The sequence below is a fragment of the Mytilus galloprovincialis genome, chromosome 2, assembly GCF_965363235.1.
Source record: "Mytilus galloprovincialis chromosome 2, xbMytGall1.hap1.1, whole genome shotgun sequence".
NCBI lineage: Eukaryota > Metazoa > Mollusca > Bivalvia > Mytilida > Mytilidae > Mytilus > Mytilus galloprovincialis.
The window spans coordinates 57,521,453-57,538,363 of record NC_134839.1 but is presented as its reverse complement, the minus strand read 5'-3'; the positions used below and the strand labels follow the sequence as shown (position 1 = coordinate 57,538,363).

Here is a 16,911-nt window from a genome sequence, read left to right as displayed (position 1 = left end):
ACAAAACGCGCGACAAAATTAGAAGCCTTCAACCCTCTCTTTTCAGTATAACTTCGATCAATTTTAATCGTTATTTTCTTTTTTTTTTTTTAAAGAGTCGCTGGTATCTTTGATCATATTATTTTGTAAGACCCTTTGAACATGAATTCTGGAAATGATCAAATACCAGGAACAAGCGATTATATAATTCGTGATAATCTATATCAATTTTCCTCAATCGATTTTTCAAATATTGGACGGAAGTTGTAACTTATTCAGCGATGATAAAGCACAAAATTGGTATTTAAATCAATATTTTCTGTCAACAGCGTTTATAAAACCATTAAAAAACCTCTCTGCAACTACCAAATTTCAGGAAGCCTTCGAGTGACATGAACATGATCAATTTGATGCTTATTTGTCACTCCTTAAAAAGCAAGTATTTCTGGATAGCATCTGTAAAAAGTATCGCTCAATACTTTGTATGTCTTCGAAAGCTAGGGAGCTTAAGGTCATCGGTAATCGATCGCTTCCTTGGTTAGATTTCTCGTTACATTGAAACATTTGCACTTTAATCGAAGTTAGATAATGAAACAACCTTTGATTTTCATGGCCAAAGTTCATACTACTAACAAAATATATCTATATATATATATATATATATATATATATATATATATATATATATATATATATATATATATATAACTATTCAGTTATTATCGATTTCAACTGCAAAATGGTAAATGCAAAGGTATAATTATGCAGATCAGATCTATCTACCTGTGAAACTAATTTAGAAATTCCTATTGATTTCGCCTTTTGTTCCTGTCATGTGTTTCCGTTTTAACCAAGTAAAAATAACGTTCCAAATGTGTACACAAAGAAAAATCAGCGTCCGATTTTGGAACTTCTCCAAATTATTTTTCACTTTTGAGGTCATATGATTAATTTATTGAAAAAGTTTGTCAGTTTTTAAGGTAAATCTTTGTAAGCGTCCAATCCACGTGATTCCGATTGCTTTGTCTATATCCGTGAGCTGATCAAGTGGACATAGCTTACAAAGGAATTAGTCAGATACTTTTTGTTGTATATAACGCATATTACTTATATTATAAGAAGGGAAATTTGAAAGGATTTTTCATATTTAAATATACTTATGATCGATCAGCTGTTTTTGTTTACATGAAGACATTTAAATCTATTTTTGTACACAAAGAAGATATACGTCGAAATGCGAAAATTACATTTATATATATTCCATAGGACAGAAGACAGTGGTGCATTCAAAATGGATATAAATAAACATTGATTGAAAACAAAGGTAAGAAGCTACAAATTCGGAAAATTTAGAAAGTATTTCGTAAGAGCCATTTTCAAGGGAAATGACAAAGCAAAAAAAAAAAAAAAAAATACAGATACAACAGATACAAACCTTTTATTGTAAAGGGTGAACAATATAAAGACAATCTACATGCAATAGTTGTTTTGATTTGGGTTTGATTAATAAGGTCAGGTTTTGTTTTGTTCGAATATTTTAAAAGCTTCTAGTCTTTAAAAGATTGTCCACTGAGTATTATTTCAATGGTTTTTTTTTTCTAAATTCATCTGTTGAATCAGTTTCAGTTTGTGTTAAGTGAAGATATATCAAGCTTAATATATTTACACATTGCAAGAATTAGCATTGCTTCGCTAGAGGCTTAAATGATTCTCACCAAATGTTTGACCAATGAAACACAAAGAGAAAGAGAAATTAAATGCACAATCTATTCCATACTTAAGAAGGAAGAAGTTACATTATATGGTTTATTTACACTAAATGCACGCATTCAATATAATTAACTTAAAAACTCATTAGTCCAACTTGTTTTCATGAAAATAACAAATACATTTACAAATATCCTGTTTTGATACCGGACAATCTATACCTATGAACAGACTCTGTTTCAAACAAGATATCAAAACAGTTAAACTGACACGATGTATTTTTTATTGCCAACCTATTTGTCTTAGTTGACGTTGTTTTCAGCAGACACTTTGTATTCACATGGGAGCGAACTGCGCTCCTCTTAGCACAGTCATATTCCTGTACTCACACGAGGAAGACTAAGTAGTTTATCTAGCTCCAATTGATCAATACACCGTGAAAAAGATCATTAACGTATAAATTTACAAGATATAGTTGATCTTATTCTTTAATACAACCCATTATCAAGATTCAGTCCGGTCGATATTGCGCATGCGTGATTTCAGATACCCTACATGGATACAATCGTTATATAAAGTTATATGGAAAATAATCTTTAACAGACGATAGTCAATTTTCTTCTCAGTTGTTTTCTTAGGTGATCTGATGTATGGCGTGGAATTAGGGTCATAAACATAGAATTTAGCATATGCTTAAATCATTTTAGCATATGCTATATTATAATTTAGCATATGCTAAAATCATTTTAGCATAAGCTAAATTCAATTTTAAATTTATGCATTTATAGCATATGCTGAATTGTTTAGCTTATACATAAATGTTGGCGCGAAATTAAGGTCATGATAATAATGAATTTAGCTTTATATGCTAAAAATGATTTTAGCATATCTTAAATTATGATATAGCATATGCTAAATTCGATGCTTATGACCCTAATTCCGCGTCATACTGATCACCATAATCCTTAATGTGTCTTCTTTTAATGATATAAATTATTTTAAAATAATGTTTAAACTTCTTGCAAAAAAATTAAATTTTTCTTACAGTGATGTCAAATAGCTTATATTTGCCGTTATTTTCACAGAAAATGTCATTATTAATAAAAGTGGTCAGCTTTGAAAAAATAAATAAAATACTTTTACTGATGATATTCCGTTGCTGCTGTAACCAAGAAAAAAGATGATAAGCTATAGTTTAACGAGGTGTAGTTTGTTTTTAAATTTTTTATTGTCTTCTTACAACAAATTTGATTTTAATGTAGGCGATTTTAAGTTTTTTCTATCAATTTCTATTTGACAATTAATAGGATACATTGTTTGTGTAAACAGATAGTAAGTAGCCTGTTATACAATCTTGTTAATACAGTCATGTTGAGACATAATAATTCATGTGATATAGTGAGTGAGTGTAAACGACGTTTTGTCTTAACTTGGTTTAGGGCTGAAAGAATTACAAAACAATAAATAATATTAAATTCACGTTTTTATAATTGAAGTTAATTATATTCCAAGTTGTTTTTGAGTCTGTTATCGGCGAACTCAATCAGGACCTCAGGCTTTATTCAAATACCAGGAATTGAAATTTTAAACACCATTGACCCTTATAGTGTTTACTGGGAAAATAGAAACGTGGTCACTTCAATTTGTTCCGTGCGACAGTAAAGCCTATGCCGAAAGTAGGAGATGTTTGTTTTGGCGTTTAGGGATGCACCGGTACGTATTTTATAACCAGACACATTTCAACATACGATGTTTTCCCAAATTTTTCATATTGCAGTACAATGCCATTTAAAATTGACGTCCGTTTATCAGTGCGGTATGTATGATTACGCTGCCATGTTTGGAAGGACATCCTTTCAATTTCAAGTTACTTGCTCTCATTATCATCGGCACACTTTGCAAAATCTATTATATCAAAATAACGTGCCCTTGTACTGAATATGCATGTACTTTTTTGTTATTATGGATGTTAGGCAAAATAACAATCTAGAAACCAAACCTGCATAAAATTCGACTATTTGCGTTTAGGGGACGACCATATGATATTTTGAGGGGTGGGAGTGGGCAAGAGGATTTTCCGGATTTATCAATTATTATCACTTGTTGTTAAGCACGCACATACTTATTTTTCTGCGTCTTTGCAGCACTAAAACATATTTTCCTTTGTACACATTTGTATCCGCAACTATCCTGCATTTAATGTTGCAAAATATTCATTTTCATCCTGTCTTGTGCTAACTACTTCATTTTTAATTCTTACTAGGCCAAGTTTTTCAAAATCATCTTTCACCCTCCAGAAAATCAAATGGTCGTCCCCTTAAAAATGTTTAAATCTATTTGCGAAGCCGTTTTTTTAATCACGCTGAGTATCTTACTCATATAAGCATTATTCATATCAAAGTATGCTGAGTAGGAATAAAGTTCAAGCCACAGTTTCACTAGATACATGAATAATTTTGATATATATGCATGCGCGTAGCTACGTTTACGTCAAAACGCCCGGGCGTACACTTGAATTTTGAAAATAAAACAAATAATCGACATAGAATAAGAAAACTAGTCAAAAGCACATCAGCCTTGTGCTTCTTTTTTTTAATGGATTGTAATTTTGAATAAAAAGGGACTAAGTTTACTCAAATAGATCATTTTAATATGTTTGTTCGAATCTTTCGTAAAAGTCTGAATCCACTATGAATTCTACGTACTTTTCTTATATTTAAAGCAATTCACTATCTGCTCAGATTCGATATGCTGTGTGTATTTTTGTCGAGCCTGTGATTTATGTCCCAAAAGCGAGACAAAGCGGCGTCAATATTTAGGTTCCGAATGTAGATAAAGTCTTGAGAATGACTCTCCGTGAAATTTTACGAACGTTGTACAGAAACTGTTTATGATCAAAAGAGTATTCAGAGCAATATAGTAATGCAATTATATCTTTAATTTTCCCGCATTTTAAGGACCAAATGTATTTCTTTCTGCAATTAATAAGTGGCCGCAGTTTGGGCTTATATTTTGTTATTTCTCAATTACATTAACTACTTGTCGAACCTTCATCGAAATTTATGAAAATGCCGAAGAAGCTTTTTCTATTACTAATGTTTAAAGCTAAAATTTTGAAAGCATTTGTTTTCGTTCATTTTTCGGTTCTTTTCTGATAGACAGATAGCCGGACTCTTCTTTACGCAATTAATTGTTTTACATGCTCAATTTATAAACCTTCATAGATTGTCGTGAAATATTCCAGATCAAGAAAAAAATATCAAAAATTTTTTTTAGATTTTTTAAATATCCCTTTAAAGGAATGATAAATTGATTCACTTTTTGTGGGAAGAAATCCTACGTGTTCCAGATTTTTTTTATATTGCACCTCTTAGAAATATTTTTTTTTTCGTGTTCATAAAAATCTGCTTTTGTTGATTGTATGCTCACTCACGGCACCCTTTAAACTTATTTAAAAGTAATATTGGTTTGGACGTTTCCTCTAAAACCAACGACCATTAGGCTAGCTTCCAGTTTAACACCATGAATAAGTTAACATATTACAAAATTTAACCAAAAAAAATAAACCATTTAGATTCAAAAGTATGTTGATATCAATGATTTTTTACTGACAGGAATAGTTATGGTATCTCATTCTCGATAGCTTTCGGGCCTTCGTCCCTTTCGAACCCACTACCAACAACAGGTGCTTTGACATTGAGCGGTTGGCACCCCCCCCCCCCCCTCCATATTCCTCGCCAAGGTTCGGGCGTACGCGTAAAAATGACCCAGCTACGCCACTGTTGATATATATGCATTGCAAAGAGAGACATTTTAAGAAAATACAATATATATATATATATATATATATAGACTATACTTCTTCTAATCTGAAACAGAAACTATTAAAATACATGTCAATCAAAATAAAAACTGCACAAATATCACCGAAAGATTAATATGCGATATGTATATACATGATATGTTTCTTTCTGCATATATATATCAAGACTAAAAGCTAGCCACGTAATCGGTGACCTTGAATTATAAATCGATTTTTATTAAATATATAATCAGAATGCAACGCAAGCATTTATAAGTTTGGTATTTGATGAGATCAGTCTACCGTCATACTTCAAAAACATTCTACAAAATCCCTTTTTATAATAAATCCAATAAGGCTTATATAGATTACATTTAATTACATGTAATTATATTTTAATAATAGAGCATGCTACCGTAACAATTAACTAATACTATAGATCAATAGGCCACGGTATGAGGGGCTGCATTGTGGGTCTTGATTTCTGTGTATCTTTTTAGACTATTTTTCTTCTTTCTTTATTGGTGTTGCCCATTATTCTCTATATTTGATTTTTCAGCACACTATTATTCGTTATTCTTTATTCTTGGTCCATTTCTCTCAGTTCATTGATTTGAAACTCATTATTGTTCCTTTATTCTGTTTACTCAATATTCACACTCAACACATATAATCAAAACTATATCAAATATATTCTTTTTTATTGATTTATCTCACAATTGAAGTGAAGTTAAAACAGTCAGTATATATATATTCATAGGTTTCCAGCAGTTCCTCCTCCCCCAATTTATCTCGTTATGCCCTTGTTTTTAGTTAAACAAAAAAAGAATTGTGAATGAATATACATTACTTGTATTATGGTAAATTTGTCTTACACATGTACTTAACCAATGACACAAAACACAATTTAGTTTTGGATTTTCGTAGATTATCAACTTATTGAAACAGTCTCTATAAAATAAATATTTAATGGCAGAAAAGGGAGAGAAGCGATCTGGCACGAACATATTGGCAGGTAATCTTGGATATCAAAGGTTTGAAGTTCTGTGTTGCTAGACTTACTGCGTGACCTTTGAATTGCTTGGCTTAACTATGCTGCATAAATCATAAATGCATATTAACCATGATAGTAGTCTTTTGTTTTAATTGTTTGATGTTTTTGTTTGTATGCCGTATCCAAGTACCAGGGGAATTCTGGAATTCAGCGTTTGGAGTCATTTGAAGTAATGAATAAGCTTTCATAGAATTTAGAATTGAAACAGGGAATGTATAAAAGAGAAAATAACTCAACCAAAGAGCAGAACACAGCCTAAAGCCACAAATTGGTCTTTAAAAAGCGCAGCAAACGAATCCCGCAAAAAGTTTTAATATCGAGTTTATAATGTCCGAGTTCGGATCTCAGATATTAAAAGACTTATAAGCATATCACTCTGTGTAAGAAGATGCACCTTGGGGAGCAAAGTGGCAGACCGGAAAAAGTAGGTCACATTGCCTTTCATTTTACGTCTATTTTTATTTGATGGTTTTGCATCTGAATCAAATATTAGAAAGTAAAAGACAAATTTCATTTTCGCTCATGATGACTTTTATAACGTTTTACGCAGATTTCATATCTGAGAACGGAAGATACAATGTCTCATATGTTGGTTCTAGTTTAGTAAAAGTGCTTATCACAAAGTAGATGACTCTGACCTTGATTTTACGCTTCGTGGACTTATTTTTTATTTCTTATGATTGTATTAATTATCAAGATGGTGAAAGACCTATACATCAATTAACTTGCCTTAAAAAATCTTCTTGAATTTATGGAGTTTAGTAACTTTCGGCGAAATTAGTTCGTTTGTACCTATATTTTGTGCTTTATTTAAGTAATTCAAGCTCGAAGGTCCAAGATCGTTTTAACTTAGTAATGATCAACTTTTCTGTCAATTTCAGTTTATTTTCTCTTTAATAACTTGTTTAAAAATAAATAAAAGGTAAGAACAAGGCGAACTTTATGATCGTTTATAACTATTTAAACTTTAGTTGTTTAGTTTCAAATAGATGTAGAATGCTAGTAAAATTGATTTAAAAGAACAAAGAGAAAGCATAGAACATTATTTCCAAATAGTGGGGTTCAGTTGCGGATTCAACCATTTTTTAAATGGAGGTTCCAACCAAGGATACAAAAAAGGGGTCCAACCATATTTCCCCATTCAAAAGCATTGATCGCCAAAAAGTGTTGTTTTAAAGCCATTGATATTATGTTGCCTCTAATGGTATCCTCTTATAATTTCTTTTTCTCTAGAATTTCCATTATGATTTTTGTTGGTGAATATTCTGTCTTAGGTGTTTTTCTCCGTTTTTCTCATGACTTACCCTTAACCTTTAATCATATAATATATTGATACACAATTTTAATCAAAGTAAACACAACATGTAACAGGTCTAATAATCGATATTTTATTTCTTAAATTAACCCCATAAGGTTATCAATAATGTAAATCCTTGTTTTTGTGGAAAGGTGCCAACGAGAATTGACGAAACATATTTTAGTAGTAATATATTTTGCTTTCTAATGATATAAAGTTGTTTTTGCATATTTCCAATGAAACACGATTTCCATAAATGTCAGTAGTAATATGTTTTGCTTTCTAATGATATAAGTTTGTTTTGCATATTTCCAATGAAACACGATTTCCATAAATTCGGTTTGAAATTTTTAAAACTTTTTTAAAACGATTTTTTAAGGTTCAATGCTAAAGGGTAGTAATAATCATAAGTCGAAAAGGAATAGAACGTCCAATGTTCAAGAAAAAAAAATGAAGAAGGGACAAATAACTTAGTACGTCAAATCAATTAACCGAGAACTGAAGCCTGAGTAAAACAAACCGAACGCACATCACGGATGAAGTAAGATGCTAAAAATGATTGGCATTTCATGTTTGCTAGTTTCTTATATTGCCGTTTGATAAGTTATATAAAAATAAGAAGGTACGAGAAGATTGCCAATGAGACAACTTTATATCAGAGACCAAATGACGATGAAGGTTAACTTAAGGTCGACGTACGGCTTTCAACAATTAGCAAAAGCCATACCACATACAAGCTATAAAATGACAATTGTAAATCAATTCAAAAGAGAATCAAGATTTATGATTCATAACCGTTGGTAAGTTCTCATATCAAAATGGATTTGTATATACCGCTTTTCTAATCATAAGACAATACAAAATGCACAAACCGTCGTACATACAAATCCTAGCAAAGACAACATGATGATTGGATGTAAAACAATACATTTAAGAAAGTTTTCAAGAAAAAGGATCGGCAAGACCACGCTCAATATAGAAACAATCTAGCAATCTAAAAATAAAATGCAACATTAAGAAGCACAGAATTATCATGAAGTGAACATAACATTGACCTATAATGGTTTACTTTTTTTTAAATTTGTTATTTGGATGGAGAGTTGTCTCATTGGCACTCACACCACATCTTCCTATATCTATAAGTATGAGATTCTCAGAACAAACAAAGGCGCGCCTTTCTGGCTTATAAATAAGCAATTCCTTCTCATATTGGCACTCCTCGTGTACATATAGTTGTTTTATATTAATAGGTTGGTATGGACTTTAAATACAGATGTCCTTTGGTCAGATGATGTTGTATTGTTGTCGTCTTATCCTTGAAATCTTTTCCATTCACTCAATAAAGTTGACATTTTTATGATATAACAGAAATGACACAAAATACGAGACATAGGGTGGCTATGTGCTTACCTTTATGGCTAGGCTGCTAGAAACAGCGAGCCCGAAATTTACCTAATTACAGGATTCAACAACGTGTTTTTATTGATTAGGTCAATTTTGCAGATACTATAGGCGTTTGACCATCTGTCTTTTTTTGTGAATACGATATTATCCAAGGGTAAGATGTACTTCATCTGATCTTGATCTCACTTTTTCGATGATACTATATAATAGACCAATCTTTATTTTCTTTAAACGGTCAGTATCTCGAGAAAAGATAAAGTGCCACGCATATTTGATATACAACATTATCGTCCGGTGTACTATTCTACAAGAATTAAACTAGATCTATCATGACCTCATTTTTGCGGTTCATTGCTCGACGTTGCGTTTTCGTGAAAATGTATTCTAAACACACAAATTCTTGTAAAATTGTATGTGCGATTGCGCTATAAATGGCATTTCGCTTGTCTGCTCTTGTGGGGTTATGTTTGTGACTATTAAGCCCTGGTTTGTATTATTGATGAGGTTTGTAAAATCGACGAGCAATGGAAAAAAAACAACACTTATCGTATTTGATGATTTCACTTATGAATTCAAGAGTAAAACATTGACGGCCAAACTAAAATTAAATATTGTCTGGTTTATGGAACAGGTGTTGTTCTGTATTTGATCAGAATATGTTACTTGTCTAAAGCGTTAACCCCCACTCAATATAGAGGTGCGAAAAGACACAGTAATTTTGAATCTGTTAAATAAATGTGTTAAACTGCGTTTTGTCAGACGTGTGTTTGCTGAAACATCTGCCTCGAGATCTATTTTGCGGTTTATTTTTGGCAACAAGCAAATGGACGTACATGTGACAGGTAATTACTTTAGTAGTCAGAATATCTAATCTATTTTTAAGCAAAATTTACCAAATCTTTGTGAAACCTCTATGTGTTCATTTTGAGTTTATTTAACCTTCTGTATTTCTAATTGTCGAATTTATATCCAAAGAATATATTCTTAGTTCAAAGATGCATTGATTAAAAAAAAATATCATCGCAAACAAAACCCATGTGAAACAAAATTAAACATGAAAAGTACATGTCATAGTGATATATTATCATATTACCTACAATTAAAGAGACCATCATGTGATTTTACAAAATATAACCAAATGATATGTGGGGTTCATGTAACTTAGACTACAGTCTGACTTGGTATTTTGACACGTGACCATTAGGCGAGGTTTCTGGCTTGGCAAAGACACATAAACATGAGGCGAGGTCTCTGAATTGTTTAAGAAACTTGAACATAATATTACGGGGTTTCTGATTTGGTAAACTTTAAGACCCGTGACCATGTGTCGAGGTTTCTGACTTGGTAAAGACATGTTAACATATGACGAAGTTTCTGACTTGGTGAACATCTAGCAAATTGTCTTATTTTGTAAAGAAACGTGAATATGGGGCGAGGTTTTTGTCTAGGCAATAACAATAACAATATACTTTATTTGGAAACACTCAGACACATATTTACATGTGCACCAAGAGGCAAAATACATAGTCATTATTATGGTTACTACAAAACAATATATATATATATGTTAACATATTATCATATAAGTTACAATATTTTAACTAATTTCTTAATAGACAATGATAAATTTTTAAGAACTTTGATATTTCAAAATGAAAGCAGTCCTTCATTTTCTCAACACATTGATAAAGACAAATAAACATAGGTTGAGGTCTCCGACTTGATGAAGATACTTGAACATTGACGAGGTTTCTGACTTGATAAAGACACGTGACCATGGGGCAATTTTCTGATTTGGTAACGATACTTGAACAAGAGGCAAGGTTTCTCACTTGGGAAAGACACGTTAACATGGGGCAAGGTTGCTGCCTTGATTTTAAAGACACATGAACATGTGGTAGATTTCCGAAGTGGTAATAACACTTGAAGATAAGACGAGGTTGCTGATTAAGTTAAAAAAAACTTGGACAATGGGTGAGGTTTCTGACTTCGTAAAGATAGGCGAATATGGGACGAGGTATCTGATTTGGTAAATATATGTGAACATATGACGAGGTTTCTGACTTGGTAAAGACACGTGAACATTAGACGAGGTTTCTGAGTTGGTAAAGACACGTGAACATATGACGAGGTTTCTGACTTGGTAAAGACACGTGAATATTAGACGAGGTTTCTGACTGGTAAAGACATGTGAACATATGACGAGGTTTCTGACTTGGTAAAGACACGTGAATATATGACGAGGTTTCTGACTTGGTAAAGACACGTGAACATCTTGAAAGTTTTCTAATTTGATAAGGACACGTGAACATGGGTCGAGGTTTAACAAGTTATCTTCACTCTTTTTCTTCAAAATTGAAATAAAAAGGTAAATGAAAGCACAATAAAAATCAGTAAACGAAAGAGCTGAACCATATATGGTAGACACCAATGAGACAAAACAATAATATATATGAAAGGTCAAGGAAATTCAATGTTCGCAGCTGCTCATGAAAATATCAAGGATCTAACATACGGACGTTGTCTATCATTTCGAAATGTCATTAGAATATTTTAACTCGGCATTAGAATTGTGTGATGACTAAAATATATCATATTTTGATTTAGAGTGTCTAGCTGATAAGTTATGAAAAATATGACAGTGGATACAGAATTAGACAATTTTCGTGTAATAGTGACGAACAACACATTGAGTGTCGTTCTTGTTGGCATTTTTATAGCAATTTTTGTCACCAGCATTATAATATTTTGGATAAAAGGAAGACATTCGCCGGACATTACTTTTGATTCAGCTCACGTCTATTCAGATTCAGACGGTGATCCTGTAACGGAAGTAAGTATATTATTAACAGAAAAGAAGTAGGTCCGGTAAGGACCGATTTTGGCCTCAAATTTCAGGTTCATCTGACGAAAGATTTTGACCACTTTTTAAACACTTAAGTGTCTATTTCATTTGAATCAATTAGTTTATGTGAAAGATTTTAATTGATTTAGTCATTCCGATTCAAGCTCAAATATAAAAATCTACCTAATATGTAAAAAAAATGTCACTTTTCAGATGGTTTTTGTCAAAAATGAAAGTGGCCGTATCCATGTTCATCCTCAACCTTTATATATGTTATGTATTATCATAAAATACAACTTATATTTTAATATTAAGGATGAACACGAATGCGGCCACTTTCGTTTTACATGAAAACCGTCTAAAATTGAACTAAAATGCTAGAATTGTTAAGATTTCAGTAATTTAGCATGACTTAATGGTGCTAGTACCCGCTATATGTGTATTGTATTGTCAAAAACAGTCCATATTTATGTAGCAGAAGTATTCTACTGTCTTATAAATAACTAAAAGTTTACATTTTAACAATTTTGTAAAACTGCTATATTTTGGGGCCAAAAAGGGGTCTTACTGGACCTACTTCTTTCTCAATTGAAGCCATTTTGAAAATTGGTAAATACATGTATATGAATACTTAATACAAAATTTCATATATATTTGATTACATTTTGATTAGTTTATAATCATGTATGAAGTTTCGATTAATTAGCTCCTTATACGTATTTGTTCATCTTAGATGTAAAATTTGTCAAATTCTGGTAATGTTAATTAAGTGCACCAATAATGGTACTTTATATTTCGATGTTGCAAATATATACAGATACCAATTAAAGTTTCTTATCATATCTAGTTACCTTTACTACAAAACATCCATAGCAAAATATGAGTCTTCTGACAAGTGTTCTTTGATATGGCAGCACAAAAATGTGTCGAAATTGTAATTCACATTGGCCTAAGACAAATAAAAAAGACGGACAATATTCGATACATTGAATATGTCGAGATTTGTTAACATTAAAAAAGTGATTATTGAAAAAAATTAGGACATCTGAGTATACGTCAGCATTTCAATTAGAAAGCAACAAAATAACAAAACAAAAACATAAAAGGGAAACATAAAGTCCCGTGTGTTGCAAAATTTTCCCTTTAACGTTATTTACATTAAAAAATTAATATTAAATAGTGCATATAATGAAGGTTCTTAAGCACGCTGTAGTAAAACAATACAAAAAAAATCATGAATATAACAGACTAGGTAATCAACAATTATTTCAGTACGTTTATTTTATTTGCTTACGTAACTCATCGTTATTGCTGCTGTACACCTCCAGCGTTTGTCTTTAAAAATCACAAATATTCATATGTTTATACCAATATATGTTCAAACAAGTAACATCATTTTATTTAGTTGCATTTTTTTAATGTTTTTTGTAGAAAACCCTGACTTTGGATGAAGATTCAACCTATCAACGAGATTGTGTAGAAACAAACAGTACGCTCATTAAAGAATCTGACTGTTGACATGTAGAATTATTTTTACTATGACGACTTCTCAAAAACTATATTAGGCAAATGCATTTTTGTTTGGTTTATTTGTCTTTTAAGTCATGTTTAAACTACATCTGAGATTATACATCATAATAATACCCCAGGATGACCTGTTACAAATGTAGCTGTTTTTGGCAAAACATTAAAAAATTCAGGGTGTAAAATCCCAAAAGCAATCACAGAACATGTCTTTCTGTTTCTGTGGGAAATCCCGAAGCAATCAAAGAACAAACCATGCTGCATCTGTGTAAAATCCATAAACAATCACAGAACAGTCCATGCTGTATCTCTGTAAAATCCAGAAGCAATCACAGAACAAAGCAGGCTTTAGCTGTGTGAAATCCCATTCACATGGGTTTGCTTCGGAATTTTACACAGCAACAGTATAGTCTGTTTATAATTTGTTTCTTAATTCTAACTGCTAGATGTAAAAATAAGATTGAAAATAGAAATGGGAAATGTGTCTAAGAGACTACACCCGACCAAAGAGTAATATACAATCGAAGGCCACCAATGTGTATTCAACACAGCAAGAAAATCCAGCACGTCTTGTTTTGTGAATGTAATTTGATTTATCAACAATATTGCATGAATGTATTAAGTTCTATGCTTGACATGTATTTTCACAAAAGTGGATCATGATCTCTTTGTGCTATTTATGGTATTTCTCACTTTTAAAATATTGTTATCATCACAAATTAAAGGTGTTGGTTACTGATCGAATAGTTGTATTGACTGTTTGGAAGACTGTCGGAAAATCATAATGTCATCTGAATATTTACCCTTTTGCAAATGTACATAATAACTACGGGTTTTGGTCTATACAACTCCTGTGTCTTGCTCTTTTGACGAATACCGACATTTTCTTTTCTAATGTCATGCACGATGCCATCTTTGATATCATGGAAAGAATTGTTTTACTGCTTGTCAATCATGTATTGCATCAAGTATTATTAACACATCACGTGACCCTTTTTTTTTGACAGTATTCGATGGTTAAGTGATAATAGACAACTTTCGACTGAGTTCGATGCATTTCCGTCAAAAACTCTGGTTTTAGAGATTTTGACCATCATTCGTGCGTTTAGTGGCATCGTCACTTTCATTCCAATGTTGAGCAAGTGGTTGAGAAACTATAATGTTATATTGCACGAATTATTCGGCAAATTGAATTCTCATAATTGACAAATAGTAGTGCTGTCATTTGGGAATTGTAATTAAGTACTTACAAAAAAAATATTATTTCTAGTTTATCCTGAACAATGATGATCACTAAGACGCTTGATGAACGTTAACAGTGCAGACCCCCTCTATCTGGTAAATGACGTCATAAAGGCGCACAGAATTGACGAGTTTTTGCCGGTGACGGATGAACTCGAAAATGGTCTAATGAAAACAGCTGCCTTTGTTCAGTTAATCGTCGATTTCAAATCTACTAATATTGTACTTGTTGGTATTAATCAAAAATCGAATAACAATTAACAACGCTTAAAATATACATTATATTTTGATTATCACTAAAGACTGAAATAACCAATGAAATATAAAGTAACTTTAGCAATAGTTTCAATTCAGCATCAGTGTCTTGGGTAATATAAATATAACTTTCAGAATTGCAATCAAATTGCACAATTAATAGTTTGTTCGTGTTCTGATCGTGACAGAAGGGAAAAAAGACCTTGTCCCATTTCGCTTAGCTGCTTCAAAGTGATTTCATTTATTTGAAATAGTTTGCTATCTTATTCATTTACAGTACATTTTTTCTAGAAATTTATGTTAAGAACATTGCAATGTGCGCTATAATAGCTTTATATAAGTCATGTAAAACCATTCAAAAGGGGATTTTCTGAGTAAGCTACATTTAGCTGTCAAATTCTTATCCACCGATTTGACCTAATTCTCATATTTGGCTTATAACGGTACTAAAACGTGTATCCAACTCGCAAAAAGCATAAAAAGAACAATACACAATACATGGATTATATAATATGTATCAGGACTTTGTGTGTATTTTAGTCTCGAAGCCAGCTAACTACAATGTAACAATAAAGATGACATCCGACGACTGGCGACGGTCACATAGCCCGATATTAACATAAAATACAAATATAATTAGATAGGGACCCCGTGAAAGTAGAATTTTCTAGGTCTGTTTGATTTCATGTTATTAGGTTTTAAAAAAAAGTAATTTTTTAAAGCCCTCTTCTAAATTGTTTCCAATTTTGTCATGCTGTGATCTTTTAAAGTTAACTCTATCGTATAAGTTATGGTTATTGTTGAATGCAATATAGCACGGCCGACACTCGGCTAACCGAGAGTTTGGTCGGTTAATCTATATTGAGTATGCGGCTATATCGGCGGTTGGTCTGTTAATCGGGTTCGTTATACGTCTGTTAAGAGTAAAACTCACAATTTAATGTTAAACTCTGTTAAATATACAGATTTTTGCCATATTATGAGAACCACATCAAAAAAAGAAAAGTGTCTGACAAAATGATATCTATCATAGAACATTTTCCACCAGTAAAAAAAAATGCATAGCCTGCGCAGTTTTAAGTAAAACGAAAAGGCGTCTCGCAAGTATGTGGTTTTTATGCTTGTACGCATAGCAATATTTTGGATAAAAGGCTATAAAACATTTTTATATATGATTTAAAGGACACAAAATAGTACTTTTGTTCTAAAAAAAATAATTGTCATTGATAAATATTTCATAATTGTCATATAAGTTGAGTAATACCACATTTAAATGAATATTAGGGGAATACAGTCTGTTAATGGGTTGGACAATTTAAATCGTGTCAGTTAAGAGTTATTTAGCCACGACAATAGTCTTACTACCTTTAGTTTATATTTTCACATTGAAAAAAATGAGATGTACTTGTGACGAAAAAATTACAATACGGTGCAACAGTATCCTTATAGAAAGAGAACTTTTATTTTAATTTTATTTCGTTGCATTTCATTGAAGGGTGTGTCACTTCAATATAGCGTTATATGGACTGATTGGCCGCTCGAATTCGCACGAATTTATTATTTACGCCAAGTTATCAATCAGCCTTATTTTTTTTGTCTGTTCAAAGTCTGTAACATCTATGAATCTGTCATGTTTTTCAATGCAGCTGGTTAAATTCCATGCGTTTTCTTTGAAATATTAAGGCTTTTCTACATCAGGAATAGATTACCTTATGCCGGCGTCACACATTGGCGTATAGACCGGCGTGCACCAAATGTACAGAGAAAATTGACAAAGTCGGTATACGTTAGTTGCATGCCAT

At 31.8% G+C, this 16,911-nt stretch overlaps 1 protein-coding gene and 1 long non-coding RNA gene across 6 annotated transcripts in view; both read left to right on the top strand.

The window, feature by feature from the left end:
- Positions 1–834: 834 nt before the first annotated feature.
- The window catches only part of LOC143063934 (transient receptor potential cation channel subfamily V member 5-like), a 66,275-nt gene continuing 50,198 nt past the window's right edge, over positions 835–16,911 (top strand). Inside the window, exons 1-2 of one of the 4 annotated variants that reach the window (XM_076236386.1) lie at positions 835–1,303; positions 6,416–6,503. In XM_076236386.1, coding sequence (XP_076092501.1) covers positions 6,458–6,503 — 46 coding nt within the window. In that variant the 5' untranslated portion in view covers positions 835–1,303; positions 6,416–6,457. Of the gene's footprint in view, positions 1,304–3,351; positions 3,400–6,409; positions 6,504–16,911 lie in introns of those variants that run through there. The other 3 variants (XM_076236388.1, XM_076236389.1, XM_076236387.1) reach the window with 3 other exon arrangements.
- On the top strand, positions 9,998–13,662 carry LOC143062317 (uncharacterized). Of its 2 annotated transcripts, XR_012974684.1 has the most exons (3): positions 9,998–10,085; positions 11,851–12,076; positions 13,520–13,662. It is a non-coding gene; the product is annotated as an uncharacterized LOC143062317 (long non-coding RNA). The 2 variants fall into 2 exon arrangements; XR_012974683.1 differs by lacking the exon at positions 9,998–10,085 and having other exon boundaries at positions 10,933–12,076.